We start from the raw sequence: 17,122 nt of genomic DNA, 5'->3' as shown, positions 1-17,122 counted from the left end.
TAAGATAAACATGTAATAGTCAATACAAGGTTTTATTTTGTTGCTAGATATGGCAAAATGTCTTCATTGATGTAACTAGCTACCATACATTTTAAATGTTTATCTTGGAATCCTGCAATGAGGAGGAGGCCGTTGATATTCGCGACACAGTTTTATACTTCTGTGGATATCATCGTTTTTTAATATTGTAACCAATGTTTTTGTTCCAAATAAAGAATTATTATTATTATTATATTATATCCAACTAGTTTTTCCCCATGACTTCACAGCCATTTACATATGGATTTACGTTGATTAAATGGAACAAAAATAAGAAGCCTATGTCCTTCTTCATACCAAATACTATCTAGGTATGTGTATACCAAATTTCATAATAATATGTCAAGATGTAAGCACTATATGATTCTGACATACAATGGACTAAACCTTCCTTTAATGGTTGAGGGATGGGAAGCAGCAATTCTCTTAAAACATCATCAAACCAAACTAAGGTAGCCAATTCACCTGCCAAGTGTGGCAACTACTGTCAAATCTCCCATTATGGGAAAGGCCTATGTTCAGCAGTGGACAAATAACAGCTGATATAATAATCTATACTTATAATAAATCTGTAGAGAGGTCAATTCTGTACATGAAATATATTTCCAAAATAACTATCAGCGGGTGATTAGTGATCGATACTGATGCCAAAAATGCAATCAGTAAAATTTTTGTTTGTCTGTCTGTATGTTCGTTATAGAAACAATAACTACTTGATGGATTTTAACAAAACTTGGTACAATTATACTTCATACTCCTGGGCAGGTTATAGTATACTTTTCATCACACTACGATCAATAGGAGCAGAACAGTGAAGGAAAATGGGAGAAGTTACTCCATTTTTAAGCTTCCGTCGGGTGTGCAGGCTTAATGGCCACTTTTTAAAATGTAAAAATGTCCAACTGTGCGACACTGGGAAGGGACACTAGTATATATTAAAACTGAGAGGATATAGAATAAAGCAAGTAATATTAGTTTATAACTACAGTAGAATCTCGAATTATCTGAATATTTGATTTTTCAGATTTATTCCTCACAACTCTAATTACCTATTTTAAAATGGTATTGTATATTAATTGGGTAAATAGGTATTATATAATCCATTACCTTTATAGCTCTTAATTTTTTTTTTATATCATATTACCTAAATGATGTATATAAAGCCCTTTACATATAAAAAAAAAATATTAAAATTTTATTGCATATTGTTTAATTTAACTTCGTAATTGATTATAAAGATTTTCTATAATATGGAATATGCCTGGTTTTAGTTGATTTAGATAATAGAGTTATTACTGTATATACATTTATTATATTAGTAAGAATTGTATTAAAACATAATTATACTAATTGCAAATTAATTTATCTAAACAAATAAGTAAATAAGCTGCAAATCAGGTTGCTAAATTCCATATTAATATTATAAATTGTTTGTTTGTTACTTCCTAGCATCTTAATAACTTAACTAATCACGATTTAATATATACATACTATATAGGATGGAGAAGGTCATGAGCTACACTTTATCCTAGTTAGTAAACATATCTCGGTCACACAAAGTTGTAGCAACAAATACACAGATACTTTAAGTATATATGAGAAAATGTATATATAAGTAAGCAAATGAAGCAAGAAAATAAATATATCCCTATACCAGTATCATTCTAGAAATTTCTAGTGTCACAATAAATTAAAAATGTAATATAATATACAATCATTACATGGTCATTAATTGGTTTTACTATTATGTTGACAAAAAAGTTTTTTAGTAATTTATAAAATTGAATATATTCTCATAAATATGAAAAAAAAAAAACAATAGTTATACTTTTTAAAAACTTGTTTCTCTCAGAACATTGTACATAAAGTCATGAACAAAAGTAATGTAAGCAAATATTGTAACTTGAATATTATGTCTGATTTAGATAAATGTTATGACTTTAGATATATTATATGTTAAGCATCAATGAAGAATAGCAAGAAATTACAGGAAGTGGTGTTTTTGGAATAGTTAGATGTGTGCAATCTTACCTGAGGGCTCTGACCCGTTTGTACGGAGGGCTCAGTGACGCTGGCGCTGGTGAAGCATCCCTTATGCCATCATCGTCATTTAAAGTGCTAAAGTCTAACTTTCTAGGCACTATAGAAGCCGGTATGGGGCTCAGATTGTCGGAAAATAAATGAAAAGTGTCTGACATATCACAAGAAGTTTCAACCGACAACTCCGAAGAGTTGTGCTTGTTATTAAATCCATTCTTCATTCTGTACCACTCACTCATGTTTAATTACACATATAACACACGTTTTACTAACAATTTCACAGTGATATAAAGTTTATTTGTAGTAAGAAAGCGTACTTTCACAATTTTTAGATCAACGTTATGGCGGATGACGCATAGCACCTGTTTAACTGTTGAACCAATCACAGTTCATCATTTGACCGGTGAGATGAATAGATCAATTCTATTGGCTACAGTTATTTTTTTTAATGGTCCATTGATAGCTTGACTTTTTATTGGTGAAATCTTAGGCTGCGTTTATAGAAATACAGACTATGGTTGCGTTTAACTAATGTAGTATACGAAACTCTTTACAAATACTGGTTTGTTTTTCTATTATTGACTTAAGATTGTGACATTCCTTTTCTAACTACTATTGTCTGTAATAATACCAATGTATCGTTATTTTTAGTTGAATTAAACCAATATTTCCCTATGGTCTATATCGTTTTGTATCAATTAATTCAACTAATAAAATACAACTAATTATGTCAAGAAAAAACCGTAACAAGAAATTTGAATCCGAGATGATATCGTCAACTCCAGGGCCGGCTTCAACAAGTTTGTCGCGTTACCTACGGCCGGAAAGATTTGAGTTAGATCCAAGCTCTACCGATGCTGATTTAGAATGGACACATTGGATATATACATTCGATAATTTTTTGTCAGAAAGTATTGGTGAGTTTACGGAGGAGCATAAATTAAAAATCTTGATTAATCACTTATCTCCCAGCGTTTATGTGTACATAAAAGAATGTAATGGTTATAAGTCAGCTATTTCAATTCTAAATAATACTTACATTAAACAAAAAAATGAAATACATGCACGTCATATCCTTGGCACTCGAAAGCAGCGCAGTGATGAATCTATAGATCAATACTTGCGCCAACTTAAGCTTCTTGCTCAAAAATGCTACTTCAAAGATGTTAAAGCTGAACAATATCGATCTGAATATATTAGAGATGCATTTATTGCTGGTATTTCCTCACAAAAAATTCGCCAACGTTTATTAGAAAATTTTGAACTCTCACTTGATCAAGCTTTCAATCAAGCAATTTCACTCGAGATGGCAGAAATTAATTCCCTAGCTTACAATGGTAATTCTTTGCCCCTTAATTCTGCTGATGCCGTTATTTCATCTAATTCACAAAAGAAAACTCAAATATGTTCCCTGAACAACAACGATGTATCTACTGTACGAGATAATTTGGCTGAGTCTACTTTAGCTGCTGCTTCAAATAAAAGAAGATGTTTCTTCTGTGGCAGTAATGTAATTCATCAGCGAATAAAATGTCCAGCTTTGAATAGTACTTGTCAGATTTGTTCTAAAAAGGGACATTTTGCTAATGTTTGCCGAAGTAAACAAACTATGAATGCTGCTGTAACAAACGAAAATGATACTAATTATTCTGTGGAGGTTGCTGCTATATCAGCAGCTTCTTTACCAAGTCTACATAAGGCAACTGTACCCGTTATTATTAATAATTATCGTGCCGAAGCTCTTATCGATACCGGAAGCTCGATAAGTTTCATAAATGAAGAATTGGCGCAACTCTTGAAATTGAGACAGAAACCTTGTCAGCAAATTATTACTTTAGCTTCACTTAATCATACATCTCCAGTCACCTGTTACTGTAATGTTACTATACAATTATATAATTACTCTTACAGCAATGCCAAGTTACTAGTTGTACGTAACTTATGCACTGACATTATTTTAGGTCATGATTTGCTTAAAAATCACCATTCTTTAGAACTCCAGTTCGGAGGTCCCAGAGATTCTTTGAAGATATGCAATGTTATGGCTGCAAATTTACCTAACGCAACTCTATTTTCAAATTTGTCGCCTAATATCAAACCTGTGGCAATAAAATCAAGGCGCTATAATGATGATGACCAAAAATTCATTTCTGAAGAAATTCAAAAGCTATTAAAAGATGGAATTATAGAGCCAAGTATGTCATCTTGGCGAGCACAAGTCCTAGTAACTGGTGGCGGTACGCATCGAAAACGTCTTGTTATTGACTATTCACGAACGATAAACAAATTTACAGAACTTGATGCGTATCCATTGCCGAACATTGAATTTCTTGTATCTAAAATTGCTCAGAATAAATATTTTAGCCAAATAGACCTTAAAAGTGCTTACCATCAAGTGCCGATTCTGCAAAAGGAAAGACCTTATACAGCATTTGAAGCATGTGGTAAATTATATCAATTTACACGTATACCTTTTGGAGTTACAAATGGCGTATCAGCATTCCAAAGAACGATGCAATATATTATTGATAATGAAAATCTTACAGATACTTATGCTTACTTAGACGATGTCACTGTTTGTGGAAAGGATAAACTTACCCATGATGCTAACTTAGCCAAATTTATGACAGCAGTAGAAAAATATAAAATTACTTTAAATAAAGATAAATGCAAGTTTGGCTCTGAGTCTATTAACTTATTGGGTTATACTATAGAGAATAACACTGTAAAGCCTGATAAAGAGCGTCTTAAACCATTACTTTCTATGCCTGCACCTACAGACTTAACTTCCTTGAAGAAAATATTAGGTATGTTTGCACATTTTTCTAGATGGATAAACAATTATTCAGAGAAAATAAGTCCTTTAATAACGAATAACTCATTTCCTTTATCACATGAGGCAAGCAAATCATTTGAAAGTATCAAGAAAGATATTGCAAATGCAGCTTTGGTAGCAATTGACGACACACAAATGTTCACTGTCGAAACAGATGCTTCTGATCATGCTTTGGCAGCAACGCTTTCGCAAAATGGACGCCCTGTAGCATTTTTTTCCCGATCCTTAACAGATTCTGAAAGAAACCATTCGTCAATAGAGAAAGAAGCATCAGCGATTGTTGAAAGTCTACGTAAATGGCGTCATCATTTAATTGGAAAACATTTTCTTTTAATAACTGATCAACAATCTGTCTCTTTTATGTTCAATCAGAAGCATACAAGTAAAATTAAGAATGAAAAAATAGAGAGATGGAGACTGGAACTGTCTTGTTTTAAATTTGATATTGTCTATCGACCTGGTAGACAAAATATAGTATCAGATGCATTATCAAGAGTTTGTGCTAGTACATTTTCACGTGTAATGTCCAGGAAATACGGGAGCACTCAATTAAACAACCTCAGTTGATACTCCAGGTTTTTAATACTACCTTCCGAACTTTTATTACAAAAGTACCTTCACTACATCTCCTCCACAATTAAATTAACAACTGAGGGGAAAGTAAGCACATAGGACTACTTATTAACTATGAAAACTTATATATAATAACTTAGGTCATTATTCACATTTACAGCACAGTGAATGAGAAAATGTCTTAGTTAATTTTATTGATAGTTACAGCTCTATATTTTTCCTCCACAATTAATATCGAGACATTACTACAATATAGATATATAAAAGAAAACCACAAAAATAAAAAAAAAAATCTTAATTATTAATCCGGGAAATGCAGACGGGAACCATAACTTAATAAGAAATAATAACTACTAATACTATAAGATATATACTATGCTATAAACCTAATTATATACTAAAAAAATAATCTTTTGGGTGGATGAACTGGGCGTCCCGATCGTGTGCGGCGGACTCCAGGAATAGAGGCGGCGCGCGGTGGTGACCGCTCGGGCGCCTCGTTGGGAGGCGTGCCGTACGAGTCGTAATCGGCATCGTTGGGCGCCCGCGGCTCCGGCGAGCCGGCCGGTGTAGACGGCCGCACCTCGCCTTCCACTCCTAACCCTGGAGCCGTAGTTGGCGAGTCTGACTGAAACGGCTCCGTAGTTAGATCGTGGGTCAAAGAACAGGTTGTCCCGTTGTCGTACTTATCATATGACCAAGCGGAACTATTCACGTTACCATTATAAGTCTTCGCATCCAGTAACTGGTTAATGTGACGCCTCCAAACGATATCAGTGTCCTTTACAGCAACATCGTAAACAACCTTACCGACACGACTGACGACCGATCCTAACACCCACACCGGTCTTTTTGGATTAAATCGATAGTCTCTAATCCAAACCTTATCATATCGCGAAAAGTATCGTCCTTTGCCACCGAAACAACGTCGTTGGCGTTCCTGGTTCAGCCGTACACGGTTATTAATCAACATTGGGTTAGGACCTGTGGCCGACGGTCGGACAGATATGAGGTCGAGTTTACATCGTAGATTCCTACCGAACATGAGTACTGACGGCGATACACCAGTCGTGCAGTGTGGCGTATTTCGGTAATAAAATAAATAATCATCTAATCGGCTACCTATATTTTTTATGGAACAATCTTTAAGCGCGTTTTTAATAAATCGTTTGCATGTTTTAACCGCGTTTTCGGCGAGTCCATTACTTTGCGGCGAATAAACGGGAGACAATATGTGAGTGATACCGTTGACGTCACAAAATTTTCCGAACTCAGAAGACGTAAAAGTTGTTGCGTTGTCTGTCACAATTGTTTTAGGCAAACCGAATCTCGAAAATACTTTTTTTAAATTTAAAATTAAACTTTGAGACGTCATATTTGGCATATCCAAGCATTCAATCCATTTACTATGAGCATCGACTAAAACAAGAAATATTTTACTACTTAAGGGCCCAAGATAGTCCAAATGAATTCTATCAAAAACAGATACAGGCCAATTCCATGATTCCATGTGAGCTTTCGGGGGAGCTGACCGAACGGAAATGCAACGGTCACAGTTGGACACTGTTTGTTCAATATCACGGTCGATACCCGGGTACCAACAACGCTCTCGAGCCAACGACTTCATTTTCATTATGCCTAAATGCGCAGCATGGAGTTCTTGTATCACAGCCGACCTGTATACCTCGGGTACGACCACGCGATGACCACGCATTAAACATCCATTGTCAACATGAAGCTCGTGCTGACACCGGCTGTACGGCAGCAATTCTACTCGTACTTTCCGTGGCCACCCTTTATTTATATATTGTATGACATCAGAAAGTGTAATGTCGGCAGCAGTAGACGACCGCATCTCCTCCAATGAGGCGGGCAATGTCGCACCGGCCGCCGCTAGTGCGTTAATATAACTAGGCATTTCGGTGTCATTAATTACTTCTTGCGGTTCCATTTCCACAGGAAACCGACTTAAATAATCAGCAACATTATTTCCACTGCTAACGAATTCAATTTTGTAATTATAAGCAGCGAGAAATAATGCATATCGTTGAAGCCTAGATTCAGTCATTTGAGGTACTCCTTTTTCTGGCGAAAAAATTGACAACAAGGGTTTGTGATCGGTTCTCAAAATGAATGGTTGCTGACGGCCATAAAGATACTGGTGGAATTTTTTGATACCATAAATGATGGCCGTCGCCTCCTTTTGAATCTGGCTATATGCACGTTCGCTTTTGTTTAATGCTCGTGACGCATAGCAGATGGGACGTTCGGCACCGTCGTGGTAGCGCGCTGCTAGAACCGCGCCCAGCCCACTTGGCGCCGCGTCTACGGTAAGCACGAGCTGCTGTCGGGGGTCATAGTGAGATAACACTCGTGATGAACTCAATTCCCTTTTAACAGCATTAAACGCTTTTTGGTGCTCGTCTGTCCACTCCCACTCGATATCCTTTCGCAACAAAGTATGTAGTGGTACTAGTAACGCCGCCGCTTGCGGTATGAAACTGTGATAAAAATTTACAATTCCTAAAAACGATTTTAATTGTTTCGTATTCATAGGAACCTTGACATCAATAATTGCTCTAATTTTATCTGGATTTTTGTGAATTCCCTCCCGATCTATGATAAACCCCAGATATTCCACTTTTTCCTGAAGAAAATAGCATTTAGATTTTTGCAATATAAGTCCAGCATCTCTTAGTCGAATCAAAACTTGTTCTACGCGTTCCCAGTGTAATTCGGGAGTAGATGCGGCAATAAGCACATCGTCGAGGAAACATACGACTCCATCTATGCCGTTCAACAATTGAACCATTGCACGCTGGAATAGCGCTGGTGCGTTTGCTAAGCCAAACACTAGCCGAGTGTAAACAAATAACCCCTTATGTGTATTTATACATGTGTATTCTTGAGACTGGTCGTCTAGTAAAAATTGATTATAGCTTTGTGACAAATCGAGCTTGCTAAAATAGCGACAACCGTGCAAGGAAGCACATAACTCATTCAATTTGGGTAGTGGATACGAATCCACTTTTAATATTTTATTAATTGTACCTGAATAATCGCCACAGATACGTACTTCGTTGTTCTTTTTTAAAACGGCAACAATCGGTGACGCGTACTTCGAATAAGAAACCGGTTTTAAAATACCTATCCGTACCAGTCTATCTAACTCCGCACTCACTTTGTCCTTGAGTGCAAAGGGCACTGTTCTAGCTTTACAAAATTTTGGGACAGCGCCCTCCTTCAAATGTAATGTCAACTTATAGCGATTAAAAGTACCAAGGTTGTCAGAAAACAGGGAATTATATTTATTTAAAATTGAGCTGTACTTATTTGCTGAGCAGTGATTTACTGTCACTAGTGCTAAATTAAATTTATACAAAAAATCCCTGCCAAGAAGCGAAACTGGGCCATTATTTACCACATAAAAACGAATGTACTGAGAGTTGTTATTATACGTAATCAATAAATCACATACTCCAATAGGTGACAACAACGAACCGTTATAAGTACGTAAGATTTTATCAGACTCACCGAGTGGATGGGTTTTAGAAAAATACCTGCGCCACACCGCCGACGGCATTGCCGACACCGCGCTGCCCGAGTCTATTTCCATGCTAAACGGTTTCCCGTCCGCGGTCACCGCCACAGTCATCGGCGCACCCTCAGAACATCTAATATTATTTAACAGCGCATAATCGCTGTTTTCGCTCTCGTTATCACATTCACTGATAAAATTACTTCGCTTTTCGCTATTCCTATTTCTACGTGACTTAATGTTATTACGGTCAACCATACGAACACTTTTCGAGGCACACATACGTTTTAAATGACCTTTAACACCACAATTATCACAAGATAAATTACGATAACCGCACTGAGAAGACGAATGCGATTTAGCGCCGCATACTGTGCAGCGGGGTGTCACGCCATTTGCGCACCCGCCGCCGCCGCCGCCGCCGCCGCTGCCGCTGCCGCCGCTGCCGCCGCTGCCGCCGCTGCCGCTGCCGCCGCTGCCGCCGCTGCCGCCGCTGCCGACGTCGCGGCTCCTGCCAGCGGTCGCATGGCGCCGCTCTGTCCGCTCAGCCGCGTACAGCACCGATTCAGATTTAATATTGAGCGCTGCCAGATCTGAACACGCAACCCGTTGCGCGCTTTCTACTGCTCCTGCTACCTCGACTGCTCGTGTTAATTTGAGTTGTCCAGGATCCTCCCGAAATAACTTCTCTCGTACAACTGGGGAGTCAACGCCGAGGACGAAACGATCCGTCATACACATTTCTAGCGAAGTACCAAACTGACATGTAGATGCCAAGCCACGAATACGCGCAGCATATTCTGGTAGGGACTCGTGGGGGTCTTTCTTAGCCGAATAGAATTTCTGCCGTTCCGCATATATGCACTTTTTGGGTTGAAAATGAGCATCCAAAGTATCTACAATCACACTGTAGGTGGCCGACTCGGGCACAATTGGAAATAACAAATCACGAGTTAACCGATATGAGTCCTGTGACATGCAATTAAGTAATATAGCACGTCGTTTAACACCATTCACGTCGCTTGTATCGTTAATACCATTAGCCACAAAGAAATTTTTCAACTGTGCACTATGAACTCCCCACTCATCACTTTTACAGTCAAATAATGGCACGCTCCCGTAAACTGACATTTTATACTATGTTACTGTTGGGGACTGTAGTAAAACCAGGTCTTTTTCTTATACCGCTGATTTATTTTCTTTTCTTGGTTGGCTACCCGTTGCTGGCGAGGCTGTTGGCTGCTGGACGAGTGTCCGTCGAATGTGCCATCGCTAGGGAATCGCCCGGCTTATATATAGCAAACCCGCACAAAAAATGTAGGCCCTCTGATTGGCCGACCAATCATTGGCGCTCCTTTTGGACCAATAATTTTACGCTCGGGGGTTCCGATCGAACTTTCGGTAATACCGACGCGACAGCCGCTTTCGTATGTCCAATTATTAGCAATACCTGTACGAAAAGTGGCTTCGCAATTATTCCTTTATTTGCTATATAATACGAAGCTTACCCTAGCGTATTTACCAATTTATTACAAAGTTCCCAACAGCCTGCCTACTTATTCTATAATATTTACTTTATTTTAATCACTTATTAATACAAACATCATATAATACAATAATCAATTATTAATAACAATAGTTTGCTATGCTGCCGCTGTCATCAACAGTCTCCCCCCGGCGCAGTCTCGACGCAGCCTCCTTGGTGGACAGCGGGCTCGACGTTCTCCTTCAGGACCGCCAACTTCGATGTCGGTCGTCGAAGTACTCCTCCCGGCGTACGGACGTCAGCGCTGCGTACTCGTCCGTCCGGTCCTTGGTAGGCTTTCGTAATTATTCCTCGCGGCCATATGTTGCGTGGGAGTGTAGGGTCAACCACCACCACCAGATCTCCTTCGGTGATTTGTCGTTCCATCTGAGCGGCGTTTTGTCGTGGCACTAACGTGGGCAGGTATTCTCGTACCCACCGCCGCCAGAACTCATCAGCTAGAGCTTGCGCGGCCCGCCACGTCCGCTTGTCCGCTGGTTTGCACGGTCCGATGTGAGGCATACCCGTCGACGAACCAATTAGGAAATGGTTCGGTGTCAGTGCTTCCGGATCGTCGTGGTTGACGGAAACATGAGTCAGAGGTCTCGCGTTTATCGAGTACTCTGCCTCCGTTATAAGTGTTTGGAGAACCTCTTCTTTTGGCGCCTTCTGGTTCAGTGTAGCCGCCAAAGCAGATTTCACGGTTCTCACCATTCGCTCCCATGCTCCTCCCTGGCTCGGTGTCCCAGGTGGTATATATTTCCACCTCATGCGATGCTGTAGTCCCAAGTCTTGCAGCTCTGGTTGCCACTCTTGGTACGCGGCTCGTAGCTCCGCATCTGCGCCTCGGAAGTTTGTCCCGTTGTCACTATACATAACCGCGGGCCATCCCCTGCGAGCAGCCATTCTCCTTATTGCCATTATGGCCGAGTCGGTGGATAATGATGCCACCAACTCTATATGTAGGGCTCGTGTGGTCAAACATGTGAACAGTGCGCCCCATCTTTTTTCGTGTCGCCGTCCGATGGTGACTGCCATTGGGCCGAAGTAGTCGAGGCCACAATTTGAAAATGGCCTCTGGAAGGCGCCCAATCTTTCACGTGGCAGATCGCCAGTCGTAGTTTTCCTTGGCGCGGCTCTTCTCAATTTGCAGTAGGCACAGTTTCTTATCACCGACCGCACCGTGGGCCGTAATCTCAGGATCCAATATTTCTGCCGTAAGTCGTTTACCGTTCTTTCTTGGTTTAAGTGGCCCGACGCTTTGTGTTCTTGCGCCACCACTAACCTGGTAAATGGATGACGCCCGTCTAAAATAATTGGCTGTTTCACAGCGGTCGACACGTCGGCCGCGCCAATTCGCCCGTGGACACGCAGCATTCCATTTTCGTAAACAGGGTCGAGGCGATATAGCCGACTAGATTTTGATATCGGCTTGCCTTTTCGAATGGTTTCCAATTCTGCTGGAAAGTCTTCCTCCTGTGCCTGCCTTATCCACAAGTTTTCCGCTCGTTCCAGATGCTTAACAGCCAAATCTCCCCTCGGGCCCTTACAATTTTGTATGAAGAGTAGCACGCGGGCCGTCGTTCTGATGAGACGTTCGTAACTCGAGAAACGCTCCAGTTCCGGTAAGCAAAGCGAACGTGTGTTGTCTGCGTGCAATACAACCTGTTCGCTTTCTTCATTTGGCTGCTCCGGCATATTCTGTGGCCATTTGTCTTCCGACTGTCTTAGGAACGCTGGCCCAGTGAACCACACGTCGTCGGCGTCTTGTGGCAAGTAGCCGGGTCTCGTTGCTAAGTCGGCTACGTTCTGTTTGGTTGGTACCCATCTCCATTGATGCGGGGCGCTCAGCTCGGCGATCTCCCCCAGCCGGTGTGCCACATAGGGAGTGTATCGCTTGCTCCCGTTCCTCACCCAATGCAGCACCACGCGCGCGTCGGTCCAGTACGTGATCCCATCTGTGTCCCAGCGATGCTCGTCACGTACGTGATGCGCCAGTCTTGCCCCTATCAGTGCCGCCTGGAGTTCCATTCGCGGGATGGTTTGTGTCTTGAGCGGCGCCACCTTGGCCTTCGCCGCTGCCAATATCACTTGCACGTTCCCATCCTTTTGTTCTAGCCGCCAATAAGCGGCCGCTGCGTAGGCATCTTCGCTTGCGTCGCAGAACACATGCAGTTGGCGATTCCGTACTGGGCTCCCCCCGTTGTAGCTTCGCTGCAGCTCGATATGGCTAATGTGTTCCAGACTTCTTAGCCACTCAGCGAATACTTCAGCGGACGCCGTGGGTATTCTTTCGTCCCAGCCCAACTTTTGTCGCCACAGGTTCTGTAGTTCACTCTTGGCAGTGATGGTGTAGCAACTTAACAGCCCCAGCGGGTCATATATACTCATTACCGCGCTTAGGGCTTCCCTCTTTGTTGGTGGTCGTTTCCCGTCTTTGACCTCCTTGTTTACTCGATTTAACGACGTACTAAATTTAAGTACGTCTTTCGCCGAGTCCCATAACAGGCCTAGCGTCTTCTCATAACTGTCGTTTTTAGTTATGGCCTGTGTCGCGCCGTGTGCATGCAGCTCGCTGGGTATGTCTCGTAACACTTTTCTGCGATTGCTCTCCCAGCTTCGCAACCGGAATCCAGCTTGGCGATGCACGTAGTCCACTTGGTGCATCACCTTTTCCGCTTCTCGCTCGTCCTTGTAACTGTCCACGTAGTCATCCATGTAGTGTGCCTCGGTTATGGCAACATGGGCTTCGGGATGAGAACTTGCGAAATTTTGAGCGTTTCTGTTTCGAACGCTATGCGCCAGAAATGGAGAACTAGCCGCCCCGAATATCATTGAAGTCATTTTATACGCCGTGGGCGGTGCTCGTTGGTCGGTCCTCCATAGAAACATCTGTGCTGGCTGATCTTCTTTTCTGATCTTGACCCTCAAGAACATCTCCTCGATGTCAGCCTTTACCGCCACTGCTTCTTCCCGGAATCTAAATAAAGTGGCTGGCAACGATCGGAGTAGGTCAGGTCCCTCCAGAAGGAAGTCGTTTAGGCACTTGCCGTGTGACTTGGCTGCCGCGTCGAATACCATCCTAATTTTCCCTGGCTTGTTGATGTTGCGTACAGGGAAATGCGGTAGGTACCAAGCCACTGGACTGCCGGCTTCTGTTCCATCGCACTTCTCGGCGTACCCCTTCTTCAGGAGATTGACCACCTGCGTGTCGTATTGCCGCCTTTCATCAGCCGACTTGGCCAATCTCGTCTCTAGATTCTTGAGTCGCCGTAGAGCAATGTTGTAGCTTGGCGGCAACTTGGTGTTATCGTTGCGCCACGGTAGCCCCACTTCAAAATGCCCGTCTTCACGTTGGCGAACAGTGCTGTCAAATATGTTTATCGCCCGTCGTGCCTCTTCATTGACGTTCACCTTCTGCGATATACCGATGGCGTCAATCTCGAAGTGAGCTTTCACCATCGTATCTAGTGATTCCGTTGTCACGACGTGAAGAACTTCTTCCGCATCCATCTTGAGGATTCTTCTAGGGAGGCTGCCATGGATTACCCAGCCAAGTTGTGTTTTAGAGGCGGCCGGTTGGTCCTTCTTGCCTATGCGCAGCTCCCTTGAAACTATCAGCTGCCAGTTGTCGCTACCGATGAGCAGTTGCGGTTTTGCTCCCGCGTAGCACAACTCTTCTCGTTTGAGGTCCTTAAGGTGCCCCAACTGCAGCAGCTCCTCCGATACACTCTGGCCCGTTAGCTTCAGACCAGGGACTGTTCGTACGGTGATATCGTGTTCCCTGCTGTCCTGGCCACTAATCTTCAATGTGATCTGCTGGCTCTTTGTCTCGCATCGTTCGGTGTTGATGCCGCGCATATTTAGGGTTTTCATGGGTCCCTTAGCGCCTATCTTCAGTGCCGCCTTTTCGTCCAGCAAGGTCACTGTAGATCCTTCGTCGAATAGCGCGAAGATTCGCAGCTTCCCTTTCGGCCCGCTTACTGTCACCGGGCAGATCTTCAATTTGATTTCACGTTCGTTAGCGGTTGCAGCGACAGCCATAATGTCCTCTTCCTCGGGAGCGACGACCTCGTCCGTATCTTCATCGGTGGCTGTGAGTGTAGACACCGTTTCCTTTTCGGCTTTATGGACTTCTTTATTGTGAAGCAGCTGGTGGTGGGATAATTTACACCCATCCACGCCGCAGCGCTTCGCTCGACAGTTAAATCTTCTGTGCTTGCCGGATATACATTTGAAGCAGAGGTTGGCTTTTCTTACGACGTTCCAGCGTTCTTCGTTCTTCAGTTTGGCGAACTTGTAGCATTTGGGAAGTGAATGTCTCTTTCCACACGCCGGGCAATTGTTCGCGTCCTCCGACGCGTTGGATGGGCCAGCCTCCTCTTCTTTATCCTCGCTGCATATCGTGTAGACCGGCTTCTTCTTTTTCATCTCGATAAACTTCAAGGGCGGCCGTGATGCTTCCTTTTTCCCGGCCAGAGCAGTGGTGAAGCCAAATTTCAGTGCTCGGTTGGCTTCCTTAATCAGAAACTCTGACAGCAGCACGATCTCCGGTTGGTCCGATGCTTCTGCTTCTGACTCTGCATAATCGTACCACCGGGCCCTTTGATGTAGGCTGAGTTTCTCCAACACCTCCCTAAGCATTAACGGGTTATGGAGATAACCCATTCTCAACTTCTTTAACACGACGACGGCGTTCTGCATCTTCACAGCGAACGTGTTGAGCTCCGTCGGTGATCCGCCAAGCTTCGGTAGATGCTTTAGCTCTTCCATCATTTGGTCTGCTATCACCTCCGGCCGTCCAAAACATTGCTTTAATGTGTTCATCACTTGTTCTGGATGGGTGGAGGCGCTAAGCAGGGGCGCTACCGCTTCCCTGGCTTCCCCTCGTAGACAATTTCTCAGCCGTGCCAGATTCTCCATTGGTGTGAAGTGGTACGCCTCCGTTGTCTCCTTCATGGCGGCCTCGAATTGTAGCCACTCGGAGGGCGCACCCGAAAACAGGGGTAGATCGGTAGCCTGTCTCGGCGGTGGGCGCCTCTTCATCATCTGTTCGAGTGTGTCCGCTAGTCGTTCGATGTCTCGGCTGCCGCCCGGAGTGAACGATCGTTCCTTCAGTCGGGGCGTATGGTCCTCTTCAACGCGTGTCACCTTCTCTAATGGCTCCGTTCTTCTGGCGTGGACGTTCTCTTGAACCGGTGGTTGCGCCTTAACCCTGGATGTCTCCCCCCGTAAGGCTATCATGCTATCCTGCATCCAGGCGTTGACGCGATCCTCCACTCGTTCAGCTGGTTCATCTTCTTCGTCCTGGCTGCTTTCCTCCAACGCTGCTATGTCTGCGGCTAACTTCATTTGTATTAATTCCGCTTCCATTTGCAATTGCTTCCGTTGAAGGGCGACGGTTTTCTGTTTCGCCTCGTACTGCATTCGTGCGATGGCGCTGACATTCGACTTGCGAGAGCGCGTCGAACGTACGACTTGTGTGATGCGTACGCTCGCCGCGGCCACGTGGTTATCTTCCCCGCTGACGGTGTTCTTGTTGCCCTCGTTCATTTCTTGCCGACCCGTATACTCGTCAACCACGTTCGGGCTGGGTTGACTTTCAGCGGGTCGATTCGGCTTTGAAGCGTTTGCTTGCTCGATTGCCGAAGGGGAGCGGGGGCGTTGGTTGAACACGATGCGTTCTTCGTCCAGGCCAGCTTGACTCCTCGTGACCACCATTTTTTCTTTTTTCTATCTTCAATCTTCAATCCGGCTCGAAGGACCACCCAATGTTGGGGACTGTAGTAAAACCAGGTCTTTTTCTTATACCGCTGATTTATTTTCTTTTCTTGGTTGGCTACCCGTTGCTGGCGAGGCTGTTGGCTGCTGGACGAGTGTCCGTCGAATGTGCCATCGCTAGGGAATCGCCCGGCTTATATAGCAAACCCGCACAAAAAATGTAGGCCCTCTGATTGGCCGACCAATCATTGGCGCTCCTTTTGGACCAATAATTTTACGCTCGGGGGTTCCGATCGAACTTTCGGTAATACCGACGCGACAGCCGCTTTCGTATGTCCAATTATTAGCAATACCTGTACGAAAAGTGGCTTCGCAATTATTCCTTTATTTGCTATATAATACGAAGCTTACCCTAGCGTATTTACCAATTTATTACAAAGTTCCCAACAGCCTGCCTACTTATTCTATAATATTTACTTTATTTTAATCACTTATTAATACAAACATCATATAATACAATAATCAATTATTAATAACAATAGTTTGCTATGCTGCCGCTGTCATCAACAGTTACTGTGAGTTCAAAAGTCGATCAATTATCAACTGAAAGCCTCGTCGCCACTGTAATGTCCAGGAAATACGGGAGCACTCAATTAAACAACCTCAGTTGATACTCCAGGTTTTTAATACTACCTTCCGAACTTTTATTACAAAAGTACCTTCACTACACACGTAAAAAATTATATCAACTGCACAATACTCTATGCCATCCAGGAATCACAAGAATGGCTCATTGGGTGCGTTCTAAAAATTTGCCCTATTCTCTTGTAGAGATTAAAGACATGACTGC

At 43.0% G+C, this 17,122-nt stretch overlaps 3 protein-coding genes across 4 annotated transcripts in view; all 3 read right to left on the bottom strand.

Moving 5' to 3' along the window:
• Positions 1–2,454, bottom strand: part of LOC113510538 (wee1-like protein kinase) — a 29,519-nt gene extending 27,065 nt beyond the window's left edge. For both annotated transcript variants that reach the window (XM_052893046.1, XM_052893047.1), the window contains exon 1: positions 2,071–2,454. In XM_052893046.1, coding sequence (XP_052749006.1) covers positions 2,071–2,318 — 248 coding nt within the window. In that variant the 5' untranslated portion in view covers positions 2,319–2,454. The remainder of the gene's footprint in view (positions 1–2,070) is intronic.
• Positions 2,455–5,885: 3,431 nt separating this feature from the next.
• On the bottom strand, positions 5,886–10,157 carry LOC128200277 (uncharacterized protein K02A2.6-like). The gene is made up of 3 exons (XM_052893197.1): positions 9,500–10,157; positions 9,023–9,322; positions 5,886–8,824 (listed from the first exon to the last, which is right to left on the bottom strand). The coding sequence occupies exons 1-3, from the start codon at positions 10,155–10,157 to the stop codon at positions 5,886–5,888; spliced, it is 3,897 nt and encodes a 1,298-aa protein (XP_052749157.1).
• A 529-nt stretch (positions 10,158–10,686) lies between these two features.
• LOC128200276 (uncharacterized) lies at positions 10,687–16,272 on the bottom strand. The gene has a single exon (XM_052893196.1). The coding sequence runs from the start codon at positions 16,270–16,272 to the stop codon at positions 10,687–10,689; it is 5,586 nt and encodes a 1,861-aa protein (XP_052749156.1).
• Between the last annotated feature and the right edge of the window lie 850 nt (positions 16,273–17,122).

Source organism: Galleria mellonella, unplaced genomic scaffold (genome assembly GCF_026898425.1).
Source record: "Galleria mellonella isolate WM207_F2 unplaced genomic scaffold, CSIRO_AGI_GalMel_v1 utg172, whole genome shotgun sequence".
Lineage (NCBI taxonomy): Eukaryota > Metazoa > Arthropoda > Insecta > Lepidoptera > Pyralidae > Galleria > Galleria mellonella.
This window is presented reverse-complemented; position numbering and strand designations above follow the sequence as displayed.

Excerpts from the sequence above, each read along its gene's own strand:
- LOC128200277 (XM_052893197.1), bottom strand. The coding sequence starts at position 10,157 with ATGTCAGTTTACGGGAGCGTGCCATTATTTGACTGTAAAAGTGATGAG. Across the intron at positions 9,323-9,499 it reads CGGCGGCAGCGGCGGCAGCG|GTCATTTAAAACGTATGTGT; the intron begins GCGGCAGCGGCA and ends GTGGTGTTAAAG. Across the intron at positions 8,825-9,022 it reads TTCTAAAACCCATCCACTCG|CAAATAAGTACAGCTCAATT; the intron begins GTGAGTCTGATA and ends ATCACTGCTCAG.
- LOC128200276 (XM_052893196.1), bottom strand. The coding sequence starts at position 16,272 with ATGGTGGTCACGAGGAGTCAAGCTGGCCTGGACGAAGAACGCATCGTG.